The sequence below is a fragment of the Cavia porcellus genome, unplaced genomic scaffold (assembly GCF_034190915.1).
Source record: "Cavia porcellus strain 051 isolate PalLab524CR breed Dunkin Hartley unplaced genomic scaffold, mCavPor4.1 scaffold_3, whole genome shotgun sequence".
NCBI lineage: Eukaryota > Metazoa > Chordata > Mammalia > Rodentia > Caviidae > Cavia > Cavia porcellus.
In genome coordinates, this window is record NW_026947486.1 from 120,366,902 (window position 1) to 120,390,171 (window position 23,270).

General features: G+C 48.4%; 1 protein-coding gene and 1 long non-coding RNA gene across 2 annotated transcripts in view; one reads left to right on the plus strand and one right to left on the minus strand.

The window, feature by feature from the left end:
* Mecp2 (methyl-CpG binding protein 2) overlaps positions 1–218 on the minus strand; it is a 60,185-nt gene extending 59,967 nt beyond the window's left edge. Inside the window, exon 1 of the mRNA XM_063246602.1 lies at positions 55–218. Coding sequence (XP_063102672.1) covers positions 55–116 — 62 coding nt within the window. The 5' untranslated portion in view covers positions 117–218. The remainder of the gene's footprint in view (positions 1–54) is intronic.
* Positions 193–22,885, plus strand: LOC134475516 (uncharacterized). The gene is made up of 2 exons (XR_010046698.1): positions 193–2,110; positions 5,305–22,885. It is a non-coding gene; the product is annotated as an uncharacterized LOC134475516 (long non-coding RNA).
* Positions 22,886–23,270: the final 385 nt, after the last annotated feature.

The window sequence follows — 23,270 nt, forward strand, 5'->3', positions numbered from 1 at the left end:
ACCCCCCGCCCCCCGGCAAGGGTCCCCGCCCGCTGCCGCGGCGGTCCCACTCACAGTCTCTCCTCCTCGCCTCCTCCTCCTCCTCCGCTCGGCGCGGCGGCGGCGGCGGCGGCCATTTTCCGGACGGCTTTTACCACAGCCCTCTCTCCGAGAGGAGGGAGCGCGCGCGCCGCCGATGCCGGGACCCCGCACGGCCGACGTCGGGCCCCGCCCTCCCGTCCAGCCTGCGCGCTGTTGCACCTGCGCATCCGCGCCCAGCCTTCGGCGCTGCGGCGAGCCTGCCCTCCATTGGCTGTCGCGACCGGCCTGGGGCGGAGTCTTGACAGTGGCGCCCTCCATTGGAGACAGTTCTTGTCTGTTTGGGCGAGGGAAAAGGGGGCGAACTCCTATCCGGTTACTGATTGGTTGCCGTCGGCCGTCTTTTGGGGACTAGAGGCCGTTTCTGCACTGAGAAGTTGTTTTAGTGGGTGGAATTTGAATGTTAAGAATTAATGGGCCATCGCGGCTAGTGGGGAACACCGAGGCTTCAGCTCAGGACGGTTATGTGCGCTGCCTGCTGGAGGCCGGCCTACCGTCCAGGAACGCACCCAGTACGCTGCCACACGCGTCGCGCTGCCTGTGTGTTTTGTCACCATCACCACCTTTGGTGGTAGCAGCGAAGCCTCATGCTCTGGAGCCCAACGCGTTCTAGCCAGGGACTCGGTTTAAGAGGCACGGTGGTAGCATCTTTTATGCGAATCTGCCAGGCGCTACACTCCCCCGGGGCAGGAACAAACTGCCCTTGCAGAACTCGGGCGTGGGAAGCGGGTGCGACCTGTCACCTCGAGCAGGTGGCTCAGCGGAGGTGTGCGGATGGGCAGGGAGATTGCGGAGGACTCGGGCCTCCTCACGGCTTGCGAGACACAGTTTGGGAGCCGATACCCAGCAGGTCAACTTCTGGAAGGGATGACTTGGAGCTGGTGTCCAGCTGTTCTTTTTAGGAAAATCCTGAGAGCAAGAGAAGAGTTTGGGCCACTAGGAATGCGTGTTAAGGCGACCTCCCTGCTACCAGTAAGCACCCTATGCACCCAGGGTCTCTTGTGCCTATGGTATTCTTAACAAGGAACTTTCCGGGTTGGCGTGGGCATCCCGTTCTTTTATTGAACACCTGCATGTGTCAGGCGCTGATCCAGGCCCGGAGTTGCCAGTTTTTGCGGGACGATTCCTGCTGAACATCCGGATACATACAGCGTGACTGATACGCAGCAGAGGACTCTGGATACCCACTGCCTTTGCCTTCCTGGGAAGAACATTTTGGGCGTGTTCAAGGTCCTGAGGAGAGACTGTGCCTGACAGGTTGGGGACCAATAAGGAGGCACTGTGGCTGGAAGATCATAGGGGATGTGGCTTGGAGAGGCCGCCTGGGCGCTCTTCCCACCCCGGTGGTGTTTTCCTGTCATCCAGAATAAGAAGGTGAGAGTGAGAGCCAAAAGAAGAGAAGAGAGGGGAGGGGAGGGGAGGGGAGGAGGAGAAGGAGTATGATGAAGTCCGTGGAGAGCTAGAGCTCCAGCATGGACACTGACTGGCCCTGAACAGTTTCTCCTTCATCCTAGCCTGTGGGGGCCTGATCCACACTCTACAGCCCCTGTTTAGCACACAGGACAGCCATGGCAGGGAGACAGCCCCATCCACCCAACAGCACGTGAAATCAATCCACAATAGCTTTCTAGCCTATTAGTGGTTTTTGGGTTTTTTTGGTTTTTTTGGTTTTTTTAGACCGCGTCTCACTACGCAGTTCAGGCTGGCCTTGAGCTCACTTGGTAACCCAGGCTGCTCTCGAACTCACAACACCCAGCTCCAGTCATTCTTTATTGGATACAAGCCCACCCATGAGGATCATCAGAAGTGGAATGAAAGCCGGATATGGTGGTGCACCCCTGTAATCCCAGCACTCGGGAGGCTGAGGCAGGAGGATCATTGCAAGTTGAGACCAGCCTGGGCTACAAAGTGAGCCCAGGGTCAGCCTGAACTGCATAATGAGACCTTGTCTCAAAAAGACAAAAAAAAAAAAAATAGAAAGAAAGAAAGAAAACAAATAGGAAGAAAGCCTTCAGCTTGAAAAACAGACAAGGTAAGCACAGAATGAGCTTGGAAGGCTGGGAAATGCAGGGCATATATGAAAACATTTTAAATTAGTATATTAAAACTGAAAGAAAATATTGTATTCATAAAACAAGAACAGAATACTGTATAAAAAGAGCAATCAGAGAAGTTGTAATTCTTACTAAATAAAATATGCTTATTGGACTGAGGGTGGAGCTCATGGGGAAGAGTGTTTGCCTAGCATGTACAAGACCCCAGGGTTAGTCCCCAGCTTTGCAAAAAATAATTATTGTAGCTCAAATTCCAACAAAACTTGTGTAAAATAAAGCTGAAGAAGCTACCCAGAAAATAAAGCAAAACAGCAAAGACAAAAGATATGACACAAAATATAAGGACCTGAGAGGTGATCTAGAAAGTCAAGCAAGCAACAAGTTTTTGGAAACTAAAACAGAAAAAAGAACAGGTATCAATAACAGTAGATTTCATAACATCACTAGACAATGAGCAATAAGAAGCAATGGAGTTCTGAGAAATTCTTGTGTTTCAAGAGAAGATGATAAAGTAATGCTTTCAAATTTAAAGGGAAGGGGCTGGGGATTTAGTTCAGTGGTCTAAAACCTGCCTGGCAAGTGCAAGGTTGCAAGTTCAAGCCCAGTACCAAAAAAAAAATTCCAAAGGAAATGATTTTCAATATAGAATCCTATACCAGCCAAAACCCCTACCAAGTTAATGACGGGAAAAAATACTTCTAGATATACAAGAGCTAAGTAAATGTACCAATCAATTATGCTGTTATGATATGGATCTAGATGTCCCCCCAAAGCCTCATACAGCCATAGGTGGGGGCTTTTCAGAGGTGGCTGGGGGATCTAGACTGTGTGATACTAGTTTAGTCCACTGATTGGTTTGTACAGTTCTGGGTGTGGGTAATGGGAAGGCCCACTTGCATCCAAGTGGTGCTACCCACCATCAGGGTGTGTAGCCTGGATAGAATATGAGACAAAAACAGGGATGCTAAGGTTACTTCTTGCTTGCTGATCCACTACTTTGCTGCTTCTTCCCACCATGAACTGACCCTAACCCTAACTTTTGCAAATTGTGAGCCAAATAAACCTTGCTTCCTTTGACAATAAGTGTCAGGTAGTTTGTCTTAACAACACAAAAAGTAACCAAGGCATATGGTTTCTGAGAAAGTTACTTGAGGATGTTTAATAGCGGAACAATGGTGTGAACTAAGAAGAAGGAAGCTGTGGAACCCTCAACAGGGAATCAACACCAGGAAAGTAGAAACAAGGAAATCCAGGGACACCAGCTGGGCAGAAATCCTGATGAGAGGCAGATGGTAGGCTCTGGAAGAGAGGCATCCAAGAGTTAAAAACACACTTGTTTTAAGTGTGAATTCAACATATTAGATGATGTGATTGGGAGTTTAAGAAGCTGGCTATGATGATGGTAAATAGTACAACAAAATAAAAAAACAATTAGAAACATCAGGAAAAAGGATACAAGATAGAACTGGTCAATGTAAGAAACAGTCAAGTGTGGTGGTACAGGCCTGTAATTCCAGCTCATGGGAGCCTGAGGCAGGAAGATTGCCACGAGTTTGAGCCCAGCCTGGACTATATAGCAATACACTGTCTCAAAAAAGAAACAAAAAGCAAAGGAAGAAGCAAAATGAAATCCTAGTTTCACGGGTTCATGGTGTGAAAGAAAAAAGAATGCTTTGGAAACTTGATGGTAAGAATGTTCTTTTTGAGCAGGGCGAGGGGACACACTCCTGTAATCCCAGCACTTGGGAGGCTGAGGCAGGCGGATTGTGGCAAGTTTGAGACCAGCCTGGGCTACATAGTGAGCCCAATGCCAGCCTGAACTGCATAGCGAGACCCTGTCTCCAAAAAAAAAAAAAAAAAAAAAAAAAAAAAAAAAAAAAAAGAATGTTCTTTTCAAATGGCATTCAAGTCACCAAATGGACCTTGTGAGAAGGAAGTGTAATCCTATTGTCTTGGTTACTTTTCTCACGTTGCTGAGACAAAATACCTAACACCCACAGTTGAAGGAGTTCAAAGTTTGTGGAGGTTTCAGTCCATACTTAGTCAGCTCCAAGGCAGGGTGGTGTGGCAGAGAACCAACAGTTCATGACAGTGGAAGACAGTAAAAGCAGCAAGAGCAAAAAGGAGGGGAGCACAGAGAGGATTCTTTCTGTTCCTTATACTGTATGTAGGCTACCCACCCTTGGGTGGGTGTGGCACTCACACCCATCACCACAGCATTCGACCATGAATCAATCACAAACTCTCGAAGCCTGTCGCCATGCCTGTATCCCCCTCAGTAAGGCAGGCTCTAGGGGCAGGACAGCGTCCCCTTCCAACTCAGTCACCAGGTCTGGCCCTTCAAGACGCCGGCTCTTCCCTAAAGTCACAACGACCCAGGACATCGAGGCAACCAGGACGTGCGACTGCAGACTCTCATGGCAGAGGCGACAGGGCAGCCTGTGAGGGGTCCATAGCAATGTGCCCCCCTCCGCCCAAGACCCGCCTGCACTGCAGCCTTCACAGTAGCCCGGACCGCGCTCAGAAGTTGCCTCGCAGTGTTGTGCCGAAGGGTCTTGCTGCCCCGGCACGAGGGCAAGGCCGCTGCGAGGAGCAGCCGAGAGGAGCAGAGTGTGCGGGCCTGGCACAGCCAGGAACTAACTTCTCCGCAACCCAAGCCCCGTGGCTGGCTGGGACTACAGGGCGGATTTGCAAGTTTCCATTCCCACCGTGGTGACCATGTGTCCCCTGATCTTGGCTTGGAACCCTTGCACGTGCAACTGGGCAGCCCCGTGGGCTTCTGCTACTCTAGTTTATAGCGTATTCATTGTTTTCTTTTTTGCATTACTAGGGATTGGACCCAGGGTGCTCACACTGAGCCACATCCCCAGCCCTTTCTATGTTTTATTTGAAACGGGGCCTTGCTAGATTGCAAAATTGCTTAGGCTGGATTTTAACTTGTGATTCCCCTGCCTCAGCCTCCCAGGCAATGGGATTCCAGGTGTGTGCCGCATGGCCGGCTTCACTGTTTTAATGTGAATTTCCACAATGCCGTATGCTGTGCAGCATCTCTTTGTATACTTATTTGCATCTCTCTGTCTGCTTTGGCCAGGTGTCCATTAAGATCTTTGACTCATCTTGTAATCAGGTACTTGCTGTCCTCTTGCTGAGTTTTAAGAGTTCTTTGTTCCAGGCAGGGTGGCACACACCAGGAGGATCTTGAGCTGAAGGCCAGTCTGGGCTACAGAGAGAAAACCCTGTGTCAAAAGAAGCCAAAAAGGAAGAATTCTGTGTCTGTTTTGAATGAGTGTCTTGGGTCAGCTCTGCCTTGCTATCAGCCCACTTTCTGGCTGCTGGGACACAGTTGCCTACACCACACCTTACGCAGGAGGACTTTACTGAGCCCATGGTTCCGGAGGATTCAATTCATGGTCCCTCCAAGGCAGGAACAGAATGGTACGAGGGCATGAGGAGCAAGGCTGCTTGACAGTGCCAGAGGGAGAGGGACCAGAGACCAGACATAGTCCTCAAGGCCATCCCTCTACAAACCACCCAGCAAGTGCAGTGCACCACTGCATGCAGGCCGATGCCTAGCACCCTAAGGCTCACAGCCTTCTCTCACAAGTATCTCCCCCCAGGCAGCGGCTTCTGCTTCCCTTCTCCCAAATGCATCTTCTGAAGATCACATTGAAGATTTCATTGAAGTCCAAGTTATGGGTTTTTTTCATGGATCATGCTTTTGGCATTGTAGCTACAAAGCCCTTTATTTGTACTCTTTACTTATTTGTACTCTTGTCCTTGACATTGAGGCCTGTGACCCTTTCTGGGTTCATTTCCATGATGGTTGTGAGGTCTGCATATAGATTCACTTTTCTGTGGGTTGATGTTCAACTATTCCCTTGTCACCTGTTGAAAAGAATGTTTTTCTCCATTGTGTCACTTTTGCCTAAAGATCAGCAGACTGTATTATGTGGTCTATTCCAAGATGACTCTGTTTTCTTGATCAATTTGCCTTTGCTTTTTCTTTTTCCTTTCTTGCAGTTCCAGGGATCAAATCAAAGGCCCCTCAGGCAAACACTCCAGCCCTGAGTTACTCCCAGCCCTTAGCATTTTCTTCAGGTAGTACTGTTACGGAAAATGGACCAAACGCAGGAAGAAACAGCACACACCGGTGGGCTTGACTGGGATCTCTCCCAAAGACCCCCGGTGGGGTTTCAGGGCTTTTATAGGGAGAGCAAGCTGGAGGTACAATGGTAGATTTAGTGCATTTTGATTGGAGGGTCAGATGACATCACAGGTTGCTGAAGGAGTTTAAACATCTCAGATTACTTTGCAAGGCCATCGGTTACACAAGTTTGGGTTACACAAAGGAAGGGATGTTCTGTTATCAGGTTTGTCTGGACACGGACATGTCTGCCTGGTCTTGGCAGGCTTTGATTTAAACTTTTAATTTTCCTTTTACTACACATGGTTTTGAAGTTGGATTGAGTTGCTCCTGCAACTCTCTTCTAATTCTTCAGTATTAAGTGGATCCTTCCACATCTTTTTTCTCTCCCTATAAACCTGAAGGTCAGTACATCAGCACACAGACACTAATTTGCTGGATTTGGGGTAGGGATTACATTGAACCTACAGATGAGCTGGGAAGAATGGACATGTTAGCCTCCATGAGTCTGCCTGTCATGGACGTGGGATTTCTCACCATCAATTTATTCTTTGATTTATTCCATCAGAGTTTTGCAATTTACCTCATATAAATCTTGGGCTTATTTTGTTGGATTTGTAGCTAAATAAATCTATTCATTTTGGGGTGCTGTTAATATAAATGTATTGGCAGCCAGGCATGGTGGCTCACACCTGTAGTCCCGGAAGGCTGGGGCGGGAGGATTATTGCGAGTTCAAGACCAGCCTGGGCTACAAAGTGAGTTCAACACTAGCCTGAACTCATAGAGATACACTGTCTCAAAAAGACTATATATATATATATATATATATATATATATATATGGTATTTTTCATTTTAAATTCTACTCATTCTTTGCTGCTATAGGGAGAAGCAATTGACCTTTGTATATTAACCTTTGTATATTAACCTGTATTCTGCAACCTTGCTATGATCATTTATTAGAACTAGGAGTTTTGCAGTTAATTCTTTTCAATTTATGTGTAGATGATCATATCATTTGTGGGGTTTTTTTTTTGTTGTTGTTGTTTTGTTTTTTCTTTTTGGTACCGGGAATCAAACGCAGGCCCTTGCACTTGCCAGGCAAGTGCTTATGCCACTGAGCTGCATCCCAGCCAGATCATGTCATTTGTGAATGGAGACAGTCTTATATCTTTCTCCTCCATCAGTAAATCATTTATTTCACGATCTAATTTGGTTGCATTAAGAGGACTTCCAGTTTGAAGAAGAGCCATCTTTGCCTGGCTCCTGAGTTTGGTGGGAGAGCTTCGCATTTTCCCCCTCAGGGGTGCTGTGCTCTCTCTCAGTGGTGGCTTCTGTAGATATTCTTTATTAAGCTGAGGGCGCGCTCATCTATTCCAGTATAGTCAGGGTTTTATTTTAGTGTGCATGGTTATTAGGTTTTGTCAAGTGCTTTTCTGCATATGTAGATAGCAGTGTGATTTTTCTTGTCTAGCCTGTGATCCAATAGCCATCATTAATTGACTTTCAAGTGTGGGACCTGCCTTACCTATCTGGGGTAAATTCTACTTGGGTGTATATTGACTTTCATAGGTTGTTGGCTTTGACTTCTAACAATTTGTTCAGGATTTTTGCATCTATCTCATGAAATATATTGGTCCACCCTTGACTTTTCTGATTTTGTATTAAGGTGACATCATGCTCATACAGTAACTTGGGGGAAATATTCCCTTAGCTTCTTTCTTCTGAACAAATGTATAGAGAATTGGTAAATTTTCTTCCTTAAAGTTGGTTAAAATTCACCAATAAACCCATCTGGTGCTTTTAGTCTCATTTTATTTGTTTAATTCTTATTTGTTTGTTTTCTTGAGACAAGGTCTCTCTACATAAATTCGTGGTGATTCTCCTGCCTCGGCCTCCCTAGTGCTAAGTGACAGGTGTGCACCACCATGCCCAGCTGATGCTTTTTGTTTTAGAAGGTTCTTAATTATTGATTCAAATTTTTTGAGACACAGTTTCACTAAATTGGCCAGGCTGGCCTCAAACTTGTGATCCTTTTGCCTCAGCCTACCAAGTAGCTGGGATGACAGCCACGTGGCATCCTGACTGCTGATTCCATTTACTTATAGGCTCAGTCGGTTGTCTCTTCCTGTGTGGGTTGCGGCAGGTGGGCTCTGTCTCAGCGAGGTTAGCAGATTGCCGCGCGCGTGCTGCCCTTTGTCCTCCTCATCGCCAGGAGACTCCTTAGGTGCCTTTCCCTTCACTTCTGATATTAAATCGGGTCCTTTTTCTCTTAGGTGCTGAGGGGCTGATTAATGTCAGTTATATCAGGATCAGCTTTTGGGGTCATTGATTTTTTTCCTATTGATCTCCTATTTTCAATTTCATGAATTTCTGCTCTACTTTTTCTTGTTTCTTTTCATGTTTCTTATGGATTTAATTGGCTCTTTTTGTTTCTAGTTTCCTATGGTGGATGCTTAGATTATTTTACATTATTCACTTTAGATCTCTTTCTTTTCTAAACATACACTCTTGATACTGTAAATTTCCTTTAAACTGCATCCCAAAAGTTCTACCAAGTTGTATTTTCATTTTCAGTTTGATTTTTCAACCAGGGATTGAACCCAGGGTTCAATGAGCTACACTGCGGTACATCCCTACTCCACTGATTTGTTCATTAATTAATTTTTTTGAGAAAGGGTCTGTCTGTATAGTTCAGGCTGGCCTTGAACTCACTTTGTAGCCCAGGCTGGCCCCGAACTTGCTGCAATCCTCCTGCCTCAGCCTCCTGACTGGTGAGATGACAGGCGTTCATCCGCTTTATTTTATGCCTTCTTTTGGGATAGGATCTCACTAAACCATTAAGTTCCCCCATCCTCCTGCCTCAGACTCCTGGAGAGGTGGGATTACAGTTGTGCCTGACCACACCCAGCTACTTGAAAATACTTTAAAATTTCTTTTGAGATCACTTTGGTGATCCAAGTATTATTGAGAACATGTTCTAATTATTGAGAACTCTGTGTATTTTGGGACTTTCCAGTTATCATTTTGTTGTTGATTCCTAGTTTATTTCCTTCGTGGACTGAGAGCTACAGTCTGAACCTGTTCTTGGAAATGTGTGAGCTTGTTTGGTGCCAGGACCCTGGCATTCTTGGTGGCTGCTCTCCGGGAGTCTGAGGACTGTGTAGGTGGCCGACGCCAGTGAGATCCAGTACACTGACATTCAGCCAAGTCCTTCCTGATCTTTCGCTCTCTCTCTCTCTCTCTCTCTCTCTCTCTCTCTCTCTCTCTCTCTCTCTCTTTCTCTCTCTCTCTCTCTTCTCTTTTTTGGTACCAGAAGCGAACTCCGGACCTTGCACTTGCCATCCCTAGCCGGGGTTTTGTCTGGACCCACTCTGATGAGCTGTTTGTGGTACCTTTTGATTGTGGCGTGTCCCCTGCCAGGGACACCTGTGCTGTCACTGTCACTGGTGAATGTAGACTATTGGCCTGTACAGTGATCACTGTTGGCAGTTGGATTACTATCTACCATGTGTCACACTGTTTTCTATCTGTTCCTACCTGATTTGTGCCTTCCATATTTTCCATCTTTTGTTGTTTTAATAGAACATTCTGTATGATTCCCGTTTTCTCCTTTCTTAGCATATCAGGTAAATTTGTAAAATTTTATTTATTTGTTTATTTTTGCAATATTGGGGATTGAACCCAGGTGGGCCTTCACACTGAGCCATACCCTCAACCCATTTTTACTTTTTTATTTTGAGATAGAGTCTCCCTAACATGCTAAGTTGTCCAGACTTGGCTCAAACTTGAAATCTTCCTGCCTCAGCCTCCCAGGGTAGAATTCCACGTGTGCACCCACCATGTCTGGCTAAGAATTTTTAAGAACTTTTCTTGCAAGACAGGTCTATGGCAACAAATTCCCTCAATACTTGCTTGTTGACTTTTTTCTCCTTCCCTTTTGAAAGATAACTGTGTGGGATAAAACATTTTAGGATGGTGGGATTTTTTTCTCTTCAAACTTTAATTTTTGCCTCCACTCTCTTCTTGCTTATACTGTTTTGTGCCCGGGACTGATCCCAGAGGTACTCCACCAGCACTTTACACCTCTATCACTTTAAATTAGTTTGTTTCTTTTTAACTTTGAGGTAGTACTTAGCTATATAGCCCAGGGTGGTCTTAAATTCGCAATCCGCCTGCCTCAGTCTCCCAAATAGCTAGGATTGCAGGTGTTCATGAGCACTCTCAGTGCTTGAAAAAACATGTGATTATTTAAAAACACATTCCTTGCTGGGCATGGTGGCACACTCCTGTAATCCCAGCACTCGGGAGGCTGAGGCAAAAGGATCATTGCAAGTTCAAGACCAGCCTGGGCTACAAAGTGAGCTAAAGGCCAGCCCAAACTGCATAGCAAGAATCCCATCTCAGAAAGACACACACACACAACACAACACACAAACCAGATTCTTTTCCCCCCTCCTGCTGCTGTAAGAACAGGAGAGTTTTCCTGGTGGTGAATGTCTGGTTGAGCTCCTAGAAGCGGAGGCATCCCCAGTGACCAGTCACTTTTTAACTCACCCACACTAGTTTTGTTTTGTTTTTTGAGGCAGGGTCTCGCTATGTAGCCCAGGCTGGCCTTGTATTTGCGGTGATGCTCCTGCTTCAGCCTTCAGAGTGCTGGGATCACAGGACGCCAGCACACTTGGCTTGGTGTAGAGTCTTTGACATAGGTTCTAGGTTGTCTCTTTCCGGGTCACCCCTGGTTGCAAAAATGGATACTATTCCAGTGAACAAGGCAATGGAGGTACACCTTACCTGCCTGTACCCCACGGGCCGTCCACAAGCCAAGGGCCCCTGCTGTGCCCTCCACTTGTCTGGAGCCTCCAGAGACCTGTGGGCTTGCCACAGCCCCCTTTGGTTCCGGGAACACTGGATTGGTGGAAAGGGCAACATAACATGTTAAGGTTTCCCGAGGCGGGCATTCACAGGGGCCCTTCCCAAGGCCACTGGGTCACCAAGCTCAGCACCACTAGGAGGCAAGGCCTGGACGGACAAGACAGCTGGGGGCGTGGCCTGCAGGATGCCTCTGCCTCCCGGCTCCTCCCTCACTGTTAGGAGGCGGGGCCTGGGTGGAAGAGGCGGGGCCTGCAGGGTGAGTCTCCCTTCTGACTCCTATCTTTCCACCATGCGCTGTGATCGTGGAATGACTAAGAGTTCTGAAACAGGAGCCAAAATCACCTTCTCCTTTAAATTGCAGTTGTCAGGTATTGTGTCCCAGTAACGAGGAAGCAACTAAGACAAAGTGACAAAGGAGAACTCAAAGGACAATAAGTGATACTAAAAGATATAATTTTACAGCAATCAGGAGGCCACGTTATCATAAAGGGGTGACTATACCGAGTCTTTATGAACTGGGTGTATTTCATCCAACTAGAGAAAACACTACTAATTGGAAAATACATGAAGAAGAGATGGACAGAAATATAAGAATTGAGCCAGGCATGATGGCACACACCTATCACCCTAGCACCCAGGCTAAGGCAGGAGGATTGCTGCAGGATTGAGGCCAGCCTGGGCTACTAAATGAGCTCAAGGCCACCCTGAACTGCACAGTGAGACCCTGCATCAAAAAGACAAAAAATAAGTAAATAAATAAAAATAAAATAAAAGAAATCTTTGTTCCCAGCATTCTGCACAGCGAACTCTTTGGAAGCTAGTGGGCCCCCCTTTGTTTCTGGGATGTAGAATGTCTCAGTGAGGGAAACTGGAAAGGGGTTATTTTCCTCACATGTGCAGTGGAATTTTGACGGTGCTCCTAGGACCTCACACTGAACCACACCAGGGCCCCAGGGCCTGTGACTCCAGCATCTCTGGGACCTGGCATGTGGTCCCAGCAATTCACTGCCTCAGAGAAGAAAGTTCCCAAGTTCTGCAGGACGAGAGTGACACGGTCACTGCTCATGGTTATGGCACACAACCAATCTCACTAAATTGCTCAGGCCAGGCTCAAATTTGTGGCCCTCTTGCTTTAGTCCGGTGAGGGACCCTGAGATGTAGCTGTGGATACTCCACCTGCCACCTCCACCCGACTTCACCTCTCTGTGGCTGTTCAGTGTGCAGCAGCTTTATCTACAGGGGCTGTAACTGGAAACAGCGCCAGGGTCCTTCCAAGGGCACATTGCGGACAAAGTCCGTCTGTCCACACAGAGGAACCTGCCTGCAGAAAGGGCCACACATACCCAAGTCATCAAGCGGGCAAGCAAGTGGCTGGACAGAGAAGGCTGTCGGGGCGTGGATGCCAGCAGTGTGAGGCAGCCCCCCCGGGGCAGAGGCAAGGGCGCCCAGAGCAACTCTTCAGGCCTGACCCGCCCTGCCCAGGGCTCTGGGTAGACAGTCCTGGCTCGGCCTGCAGTTCAGATTCCGGATCTGTGTGAAACTGGTGTTTGCACAGGTTTTGAAGCCAAGGTCTCCCCCTTTCTTCCCTGTTTTTTCTCTGTCTCTCTGTCCTTTCTTTTCTTTATGCACTTGTCTGTCTGCCTTTCTCTCTTTCTCTCTCTCTCTCTCTCTCTCTTTCTTTCTTTCTTTCTTTCTTTCTTTCTTTCTTTCTTGCCAGCTTGGTGATTGAACTCAAAGCCTTCACCCCTGAGGTTCCGTCCTTAGCTATTTCTTATTTTTATTTTTTTAATTTTGAGAGACAATCTTGGTAAGTTGCTCTACAAGTCATTTTCCCAGTGCCGGGACAAAATCCCCAGCAGCACAATTTAGAGGAGGAGGGATTGTGTGGCTCATAGCCTCAGAGAGCTCAGTCCGGGGTTAGCTGCTCAGGGTGGGAGCAGCATGGCAGAAGGGCCGGGTTGGGGAGAGCTGCTCACCCATGGCAGCCAGGGAGCAGAAACCAACCAGCTCCCCCCATCAGCAGCACATCAGCCATGAACCCATCCATGGGTGAGTCCGCTGAAGTCTGTAGCAGCCTGTGACCCAGTCACCCCCCGAAGCCCTGCCGCTAGACACTGGAGTATTTATCAACATTTTAAATCCAACCCATTGGGTTGCTAAGTTGCCTGTGCTGGGCTGGAACTTGCAATCTTCTTGTCTCAGCTTCCCAGAGTGCTGAGATTATATTTGTTTGCCACCACACCCAGCTACAGCGTCTTACTTTTTGTTAACAGTTTATCGTCATATAAATGTGGTTGCCCTGGCCCAGCTTATGAAAAGGCTCATCCTTCCCTCCGGTGCTGTAAATGCCTCCTTCTGTCATGCAGCAAGTGTCCACGCAGCAAGGGCTCATTCGTGTGCTCTCAGTGCAGTCTCGCCAGTTCATTTGTCCATGCATTCCCAAGCCACACTGCCAGAACCCACTCTCCTCCCCTGCCCATGGTCTTCTCATCTTGGAGTCTTGCTATGCAGTCCAGGATGGCCTGGAACCCACACAATCCTTCTGCTTCGGCCTCCTAACTGCTGGGATGACAAGTGTGCACCCCTACACCTTATCGGCCTTTCCTTTTTGTTTTCTGTTTTGCCAACCGCACTACTCAGGCTCAACACCAAGTGTCAGATGAACTGGGGATGGCGGTAGGCCTCCTTTCCTCTTCTGCGCTCTGAAGGGGTGCAGGGGACATCGGGACTATTTCCGCAGCTTCCTGCTTCAGGCCCCATTCCACATAGGCCTGTGTCACTGCGCTGGATGAGCTTGTGCCTCGGTAGCGATGATTACGTCCTTTATTAAGTGCGGTCTTTTCACCCGAGACCAGGCCCCGCGGTGGCTGTGGTGTTTCATTTTCTGCGTGCTAACGCTTGCTCCACAGTCCAGCCTCTCCCCGCTGCTCGGGGCTGTGCTTCGTGGCGGCGCGGGCGGCCGCAAGGGGTGTCCCCTGGTGCAGGGCGGCTGGCAAGCGACCCCCGCAGCGGGGTTCGCTGCCCAGAGCCGAGATGGCCCCTTGGCGGGCTGCGCGGTGTCAGCCCCCAGGAGCTCTTGCGCCCTGGCCATGTTGACTGCGGCTCTTCTCTCCTGCACACACTTCTTTTTTCTCTGAATGTGTGTGAAATGGAAAATTTTATTCAGGAATGTTTGGTAGATTTTGCGGAGGAAGTCATCGAGGCCTGGAGTTTGCTTTTTGTTGTGGTTTGAGTCAGGGTGTCACTATCTAGTCCAGGCTGGCCTCCAACTCACAGCGATTCTCCTGCCTCAGCCTACCAGTGCTGGGATGACAGACATGGGCCTGTCGCACGCCTTGGAGTTTGCTTTGGAGGGAAGATACTCAATTGCTAAAACTGAGTATTTTATGATTATAAACTACTTGGGGCCTCTGGTTTTCTTGAGTCAATACTGGTCATTTCTTTTGCTAGGATTCATTTAGACTTTTCTTTTTCTTTTGTAGTACTGAGGAATGACTGAATTGAGTTTGGTGTTTAGCTACATCTCCAGCCTGTTTTGTTTTTGAAATTTTTCACATGGTCTCACTAAGTTGCTAAGTTGTGTAGGCAGAAGTCACATGATCCTCCTGCCTCAGCTTCATTCACTGCTGGCATTGAATGTGGATGAAAGGCACAGTATGTGGCTCCTCTAATGCCCTGAATTTAGCCTCTGCACGGCTCCAAGGTTAGTGCCAGCGTCACCCACAGCAGTTTCTTCTGGTCCCTGTGTGTGCTTCTCTGGAGGCCATTAGTTCTGTGGTGGCTCCCACTCTGTCCTGTTGTCCTGCCCTGGCAGCAGTACTGTTTACTACCTGAAGTGGCAGTGACACGATTCTGTCCCACATTGGTACAACTCCTTCCAAGAAGAAAAGAAAGCACAATTTCCTCAAGCTGAAGCAGACCTTTGCCATGAGAACTGGACTTGATTGAAGTAAATTTATTTTCCTTTTGTGATGGTGCTAGAGATGTAACCCAGGGCCTTGGCACTGACTCCAGCCCTAGCCCTTATCTTTATGTTGAGATAGGGTCTAAATATCCCAGGCTGGGCTCAAACTTGCAGTCCTCCTGCCTCAGCTTGCCAAAGCCATGTTATTATTTCTAATTAAGGTTCCCAGCTGAATGTGTGGCTCAGGTCTGTTACCCCAGCACTCAGGAGGCTGAAGTAGGAGGATCTCGAGTTTGAGCCCAAATGGGCAACTTAATGACTTGGCGAGACCCTTGTCAAGATGAAAAGGGATGGGAATGGAGCTCAGCGAAAGGCCCTCCTTCCTGCCCCAGACATAAACACCCAAGCATACCAGGCCTGGCATTTCCTAGAGGCCTCTGGGGCAGCGCCATGCAGGCATAGCCTTCATTCCTCACAGCCATGCTGTGGCTCTCAGGCCCTGACTCATCTGCTCTAGACAGTGAACCACTGCACTGCTGCCCGAGCCACTCCCAGGCCACCACAGCCGGTTTGCACCCTGGCCACCATCCCTGGTGAGACTGAGCTTCCACAGGGTAGAGGTTTCCCCTGAGTTCACTGGCCCAAGTTGGCTGCCACTAGGGCCTGGAAAGTCCTGACAGTTTCCCCCTCTTCCCCAGGAGGGCCAAGGGAGCTTGGTGACAGCAGTTAACTGCCTATCTATGCTCTTCCCTGGCCCTGTCTGGGAGCCACAAGAGGTTTCCTGATTGTGTTCCAGTGACAAAAGTGACAAGGACAGAGTCACTGTCTAGGGAGATGTGGCCAGAGTGTGCAGCCAACCTAAAGGATGCAGAAGAAGCAGAAGCAACAGAAATGATATGATTCTCTGGCTTGGGCCTTTCTGTGGTGTTCATTAGTTTTTTAACATTTAAAGTTGGTAAGATTTCAATTTCCAGCCCAACATCCAAGTTCACAACTTATTTTGTACTCTATTTTTCTTTCTCCTCCTCCTCCTCTTCTTCTTCTTCTTTTGGTGCCAGGTATCGAGCTCATGACCTTGCACTTTCCAGGCAGGCACTTACACCTCTGAGCTAAATCCCTAGCCCTCTTCTTTCTTTTTTTGAGACAGGGTTTCACCATGTAACCCAGGCTGGCCTTGAACTTGTGTTCCTCCTGCCTCAGCCTCCTGAGTGATGGGATTAGATGCATCTTGCCACCCAGCTTATATTCTTTTCCTTAAAGAACAACCCCCTGTCCATTGGCGGAGCACACCTGTCTCCCCAGAATAGGAGGTGACATGAGTTCAAGGCTAGCCTGGACCACACAATGAGACCTCATCTAAGAAAATAAAAGAAGAAGAAGAAGAAAAAGAAGAAGAAGGAGGAGGAGGAGGAGGAGGAGAAGGAGAGCGAGGCCCCCAAGCATGTAGGCCTTGACCCCCAAACCCTGCAGAGTCTGACTTTTCTGTAGATGCAGTAACCTGCTTAGATACATGAAATAAGTTAAAGAAGTTGATCTGGATCTCGTGATCGAAGTGCATCGTGGTTTTGTGCATGTGTACACACACGTGTGTATACTGGACATTTCTAAATGCTCAAATAGGAAAGGAGAAAAATATTCAATAAAATAATAGAACTTGGCAGTTACATGCTAATAAGTAAAGGTAAAACATTTGTAAACTGCCATAAAAAACCAAATAGACTGCTAGCAGAAATCTACATCGTGGTCCTGTTTCCTAAACATAGATTTTCTCTGAAAGAAAGAATTACACGTTTTCTTTCAATGTCTAAATGTTCTGATTGCTAAGTCATAGGATAAGAAACAAGGAAATGTATGTTATTATTGGACCCACAACAAACCCTTCTGAAGCCCTCTGAGGATCCCACTGTGTCACAGACCCATGCCAATATTTACGGGACTGTAATACTCAGCAGAGCCGGCAGGGGGTGCACACCTGTGCTTTGGGAGGCTGAGGCAGGTGGATGATTTCAACCCCAGTCAGGGCAATCTAGGGACTTAGCCTCAAAATAAAAACCGGAAAATGGGCTACGGAAAGAGATCAGCGTGAAGGCCCTAGGTTCAATCCCTAACGCTGCGGGGCGGGTCTTTAAAAGAAACAGCAAGCCCAGGCCACGCTGGTGGGAACAGCAGCGCCTGGGAATCCCAAGGTCACCCCGCCCTTCCGCCGCCAGCGGGCCAATGGGTGGGCACGAACTTTGGGGGCGGGGTCATGAGTTCCCACAGCTGGGAACTGCAGACGTTCAAGCCCGAACTGAGTGACTTTGGTTACACCTCCGAATAACATGATCTCTTGTTTAATGTGATCCAAGGTTTTGCACCCCATTTCGTAAGGCATGGCACTGGTTGTTCTCCTCTTGGTGAAGCCAAGAAAACTCTCACCTCTGAGTCCCTTATGGTGTACTCGAATAAATGACATGTTTGTTGTCGCCTAAAGACACCTCGGTGTGGTCTCCCGGTTTTATGGCAGCAAGAGTCAGAATGCAAAGGTTAGAGAGACATTTATTATTAATTTCCTTCTTTTTTGTCTTTTTGAGACGGGGTCTCTCTATGCAGTTCAGGCTGGCCTTGAGCTCACTTTGCAGCCCAGGTTGGTCTCCAGCTCGCTGCAGTACTCCTGCCTCAGCCTCCCGAATGCTGGGATTCACAGGTGTGAGCCACCATGCGTATACTTATTATTAATTTTTAATGTATGAGAAACTTTAGTTAAGGGGCTTCCTAAGTTTCTGACGTTTATGGATCCGGTAAGTTATCATTTCTTACACTACACGGCTAAGGTTATGGAGACGGAGATGTCTGTTGAACTAAATTGAGTCCCTATCACCATTACTTCAGGGTGTTCAGATGTCGCAAGCCCGTGTTTGTGGTGCAGTGACCTGTTGGTCGCAGGGAGCTGTCACACGTCTTCGTTCTTTTTTTTCCTCTTCCCTTCTGGTCCTTCCTCTGTCTCTGTCCCTCTCCCTCGCTGCTTTGCACGTTCCCACAGTTGCAAGGACGCGGGCACCCAGAGTTCCTTCCGCGTGGAAGGTGGAGACTGGAGTGGTCAGGTTTGCCTAGGAAGAGCATTTTTCTGGCAGTGCTGGGACGCACTCAGGGTACCGCACGCTAGGCAATCTTCTAGCCATGGGTTGCACTCCAGCCCTGTAAAAAATCTTATTTTTGGTTTTTTGAGACAGGGTCTCACTATGCAGTCAAAGCAGGCCTTGAACTTGCTATGTAGCCCAGGCTGCCCTCAAACTCGAGATCCTCCTGCTGCAGCCTCCTCAGTGCTGGAATTACGTGTGACACCACCATGCCTGCTTGCTTATGTAGTCATTGAGGAGGGCCGATACTGGAAACTGAACCTGGGGCCTTTGTACTGAGTTACATCTCCAGCTCTCTTCTTTGTTTTTCTTTCTTTCTTTCTTTCTTTAATTTTGAAACAAGGTCTCTCCCAGTCACTAAAATTCCCAGGGTGGGCTCAAACTTGCTATCCTCCTGCCTCAACGTCTCAGAGGGCTCGAATCACAAGCATACACCCCACCTACTGGCCTCCCATGGTTCGGGGAATGAAGGAGGGGCACTGGGAACAAGTCGCATAGGCTCCTGGTGATGCCACCAGCACTGTCCCACCTGTGTGTTCACACGCCCCTGATCTAGGTATGTTTCAGTAAAAAGGAATAAAGTACTGGTCCAAGCTAGAATTTGGATAAATCTCAAAAACACGGTCAAAGCCAGACCCAAGGAGTCATGGTTGGCCAGGAATTTAGCTCAATTGCATAAGCGGCTGCCTGGCAAGCTTGTGGTTGTGAGTTGGATCCCCAGTACTGAAAAAAAAAAGTCATGATTGTACGATTCCTTCCATATGAAATATGTAGAAAGAAGCCAGGTGTGTTGGTGCATACCTGCCATCCTTGCACTCTGGGGGGCTGAGACAGGAGGATGGTAAGTTCAGCCCTGCCTGAACAATTCAGCAAAACCTTGTCTCAAAACAAAAACTAAAACAGACTGGGGATGTAGCTCAGTGTGAAGGCCCTGGCTTCAATCAAAAGAAAAAAAAAAAAACGAAGGAAGGAAGGAAGGAAGGTAAAAGAGAAAAGAAAGCCCCAGAAAGGGTCGATTCATAGGCTTGGGAGGTAGCTGAGTGGTTTCCAGGGGTTGGGCAGCATGTGCCAGCAGGAAACACCAAGTTGAGAGATGCTGAGAATGTTCTGGAACTACATAGAGTTGATGGCCACACAACATTGTGACTTTACTGAATACCACTGAATTGTACACTTTAAGAATTGAAGCCATGCACAGTGGCATATGCCAGACATCCCAGCACTTGAGAGGCTGAGGCAGGAGGATTTCTGAGAGTTGCAGGCCAGCCTGGGTTACATAGTGAGACCCTCTCTAAAAAAAAAAAAAAAAAAAAAAAAAGCAAGATGTTTCATTGCACGTTATGTGCTTTTTACTGCACAAAGAGTGTGCACACTTTGCTATCCGGGAATGGGCTTGCACCACACCATGGTGCCACATGGCGTGACACCTCTACCCTGTGAATTCCAGAGCACACAGTCTCATGTCTGTGAATAGCTCCAGTGATGATGCATGAAATAGCTTGTCAGGCCCACAAGAAATGTCGGATGGCCAGCAGGATACTGTCACCCCACCACCAGGTCACACCTCTGCGTCCAGACTTATCATGGAGCACAGACACGGACACATCACTGTCACAAAGCTACCTTTCCTGACCAGAACCCCCAGTGACAACTGGTGACGCCCTCTGCCTGTGCTGAGGGTTTCCTCCCAGACACAGGGATGACAGGGAGCCTGTCATTGCCCTTCTGCACAGCCTTTGCTGTGAGTCCTGGAGGCCTTCTAAGAAGACCAGTGCCCTTCTGTTCAGACAGGGCTTGTTCTGAGTGACACAAGGTGACATGTGCAGACTCTCAGCACCTCCAGGCAGCGTGTCCTGCGGCACTGGCCTGAGCAGCCTGTGAACTGCTCATTCTTTCGTTTGGTTTTGGTTTTGGTTCTTTGAGAGCAGGTCTTGTTGCATAGTGCAGGCTAGCCTTGAACTCACTATGTGGCCTGGAACTTGAGGTGACCTTCCTGCCTCAGCCTCCCGAGTGCTGAGATGGCGAATGTGCACCACCATGCCCAACATTCACCTTGACTTCTGTTTATTCAAATTAGAACACATTTATATCTGACCAGAGTTTCATAGCAGGTCTGGGGACACTTGGCTAATGTGGTGGCACATGAAAAGCAAGCACTGTGTCCCTCTTGCATCCTTCCTGTGCCCCTAGGGACTGTGGGGCTCTGGGACAAAGTGGCCACCTGCATCAGGCCACCCTGCAGCCCTATTGCTTCCTCAGCTGTACCGCAGCCACTGGAGTGTGAGGTCACTTCCGAAGACATCGCTTGTGAAGGGGAAGTGTGCAGCCGCAGCTGAGACCCAGCAGCCCTGGAACCAGACTGAGCTTGGGCTGGGAGGAAATGGGTTGGAGCCACCCTGACGACCTATGGGTGACAGCCTCACCAAAGGACAGGCATCCCCTGGCCATAACCTGTTCCAGAACAATGAGAGTAAACAAAACATCTTGTTGCACTGGAACAAAAGGCCAGACAGATAAAGGAAACAGGCAAGGGGCAGATAAGGAAATAAACCCACACAGCAGCAGATAAAGGAAGCAGGAGGCGGATCCGGAAATGTATCCACAATAGCAGAGGAGGCCACCACACTTGCTGCATGGCTCCAGGAAGCAGCCCCCACGGCCTACTTCGGGGTTCCGCAAGGATTCCTTCCCTCTAGGCGGAAAACAATGAAATGGAATTGGATGTTGTATTTCTATATCCTGCCAATAAATTTATTGTGTATATATGGCATACATTTTTATCTGATTTCCACTTTGAATTAAAATTTTAAAAATTAACTGGTCCACAGATTGAGCCAATGATCTCAATAGAGCTTTGTGGGCACTGTGGTGTGCTCCTGTAGTCCCTGCTACTGGGGAGGCTGAGACAGGAGGATCCTTTGAGACCATGAGTTCAAGGTCAGCCTGGGGCACAGTTTGAGACCTAGGCTTGTTATATAAGCAAACAAAAATAAAAATGAGACAATGCAAACATACTACCACCATTCGGTTTGCACTTAAAAATGGTTACGATGGTAAAATTTATATTATGCATATTTTACCGTGGTTTGTTTTTAGTTTAAAAGAAATGCCTGTCAGATTTCTGGCCCCAGGTAGGAAGAGAAGGGAAACCGAAATTCTCTCAGTTCTCTCAGAAGCATAAAGACCAGAAGAGGCATGAGGTCCCTCCCCCATAACTTTTGTGAAATCAGAAAGCCGATCCCGCCCCAAACTCCACATAATGGGCTGGGGACTACATGAAGCCACCAGTCCCTGCCCAGGCATCAGGGCGCATCAATGGTCCAGGTCCCAGCACACAGGGCACGGCCTGACCCTGCTGCGGGCGGATGCGAGAGGCGGCGCCAGCAGAGGGCCCCCGAGAGCCAGCATCAGCGACGGAGGGAGAAGCTGGGACAAAAGCCAGCGCGGTGCGGCCTCGATTTGGACGAACTGAAACGGTAAAAGAAAAGCGAGGCCTTTGGAGCCTCTCTCCGAGTTCCCCTACGCGCCAAGCCAGAGACTTGCCCGGCTGGGCGGGCTTGAATCTGGGAATTCCGGTCCCAAATTCTGATGTGTCTTGGGTTGACTGAAGGGAGCCCCTCCAGCCCCCTCCCACATACTTTTGCTTTCCTCCTCGCTTTCTGACACAGAGATACTCTGATCTCACTCAGAACTTCTTTGTAAGTTGACAGAGTCTCGTCATGTAGCCCAGGCTGGTTTTGAACTCACGGGGATTCTCTTGCCTCAGCCTCCTGCGTGCGGGACAACTGGCCTGCACCCCTGTGTCCTGCTAGAGCTCCCTTTGTCAGGTAGTAGGGATCCTCTGCACATGCATGTATTAAAAAGTGACCTGGACTGCAGCTCCCACTTCCTGCTCACAAGGCCCTGCGCATGGCCTGTGGTGCTGGTGTCTGCTGTTCGTAGTTGCTCAGCCTTGAGCACTCCACCTGGGGACGTCTGGCGTCTTGGGGGAGCGTCTTGGGTCACTGCTCCCCACACCCCAGCAAGGGTGCCCCGAGTCCCAGGATATTAAGAAATGACTGCTTTGGACACCATGGCACGCACCTTTCCATGCTAGCACTCAGGGAGGTCAAAGCAGAAGACTCTCAAGTTTGAGCCCAGCCTGGGCAACTTAGTGACATAGTTTCTCAAAATAAAAACCTGCAAAGGGCTGGGGATGCAGAGCACTGCGAAGAGTCTGAGTTCAATCTCCAGCAGCACAAAAGAAGAAAAGGGGAAGAGGAAGAAGATGATGACAAGAGGCCAAGAGACAGACACACTGGTCCCTGGCACGGCCCAGCTTCAAAGCCAAGCCAAGTCCAGTCCGTGGTGGGCCTGTCTGAAGTTTGATGGAAACAGCTCACACTTGACAGTCATCCTGTGGTGACGACAAAGACAGCTCCACTGGGGAAATTCTACGGTTCGAGCGAGCTAGGGCTTGTTTCCACATCCAACTGTAAATAGGGATCATGTCTGGCATGAAGCAGTTTTTCAAGGATGAGAACAAAAATCAATTTAAAAACTGGTGCAATCTTAAGGGCTGCATATACGGCTCCAGCTTCGGGCACAGGGACGTCTGGCCTAAGGACCTGCGTTCTGTTTCCTCTCGGTGTGTGCTGTTTTCACTGTACCTCATATAATCTATGTGCTTCTCGGAAAATAAGTAAAAATAAACACTGGGCCTGCCTGGTAAGCACGAGGTCTTGAGTTCAATTTTGTGGACTAAAAACAAAAAACAAACAAAGAAACAAAATACTGCGTGCAAAGCCAAGCATGGTACAAAGGCCCCAGGTTCAATCCCTGTTAATAAGCACACACACGCACGCACGCACGCACGCATTCACCTGTAGACTCAGGAGCAACCGAGGGAACTCACCTACAAAACTCAACTTAAAAACAGAAAGAAGGAAATCAAAGCAATTCTGAAGTCTCTTCCTAAGTACGGTGTCATGATATTGCAAACTAAGGGAACCTTGGGTGTCTTCTCCCTGGTGACCATGTAGTCTCAACACTGAGCAGAACTGGGGGGTGATGCCAGATTTCTACCCATTCACATTCTGGTGAGTTGCATTTGGACC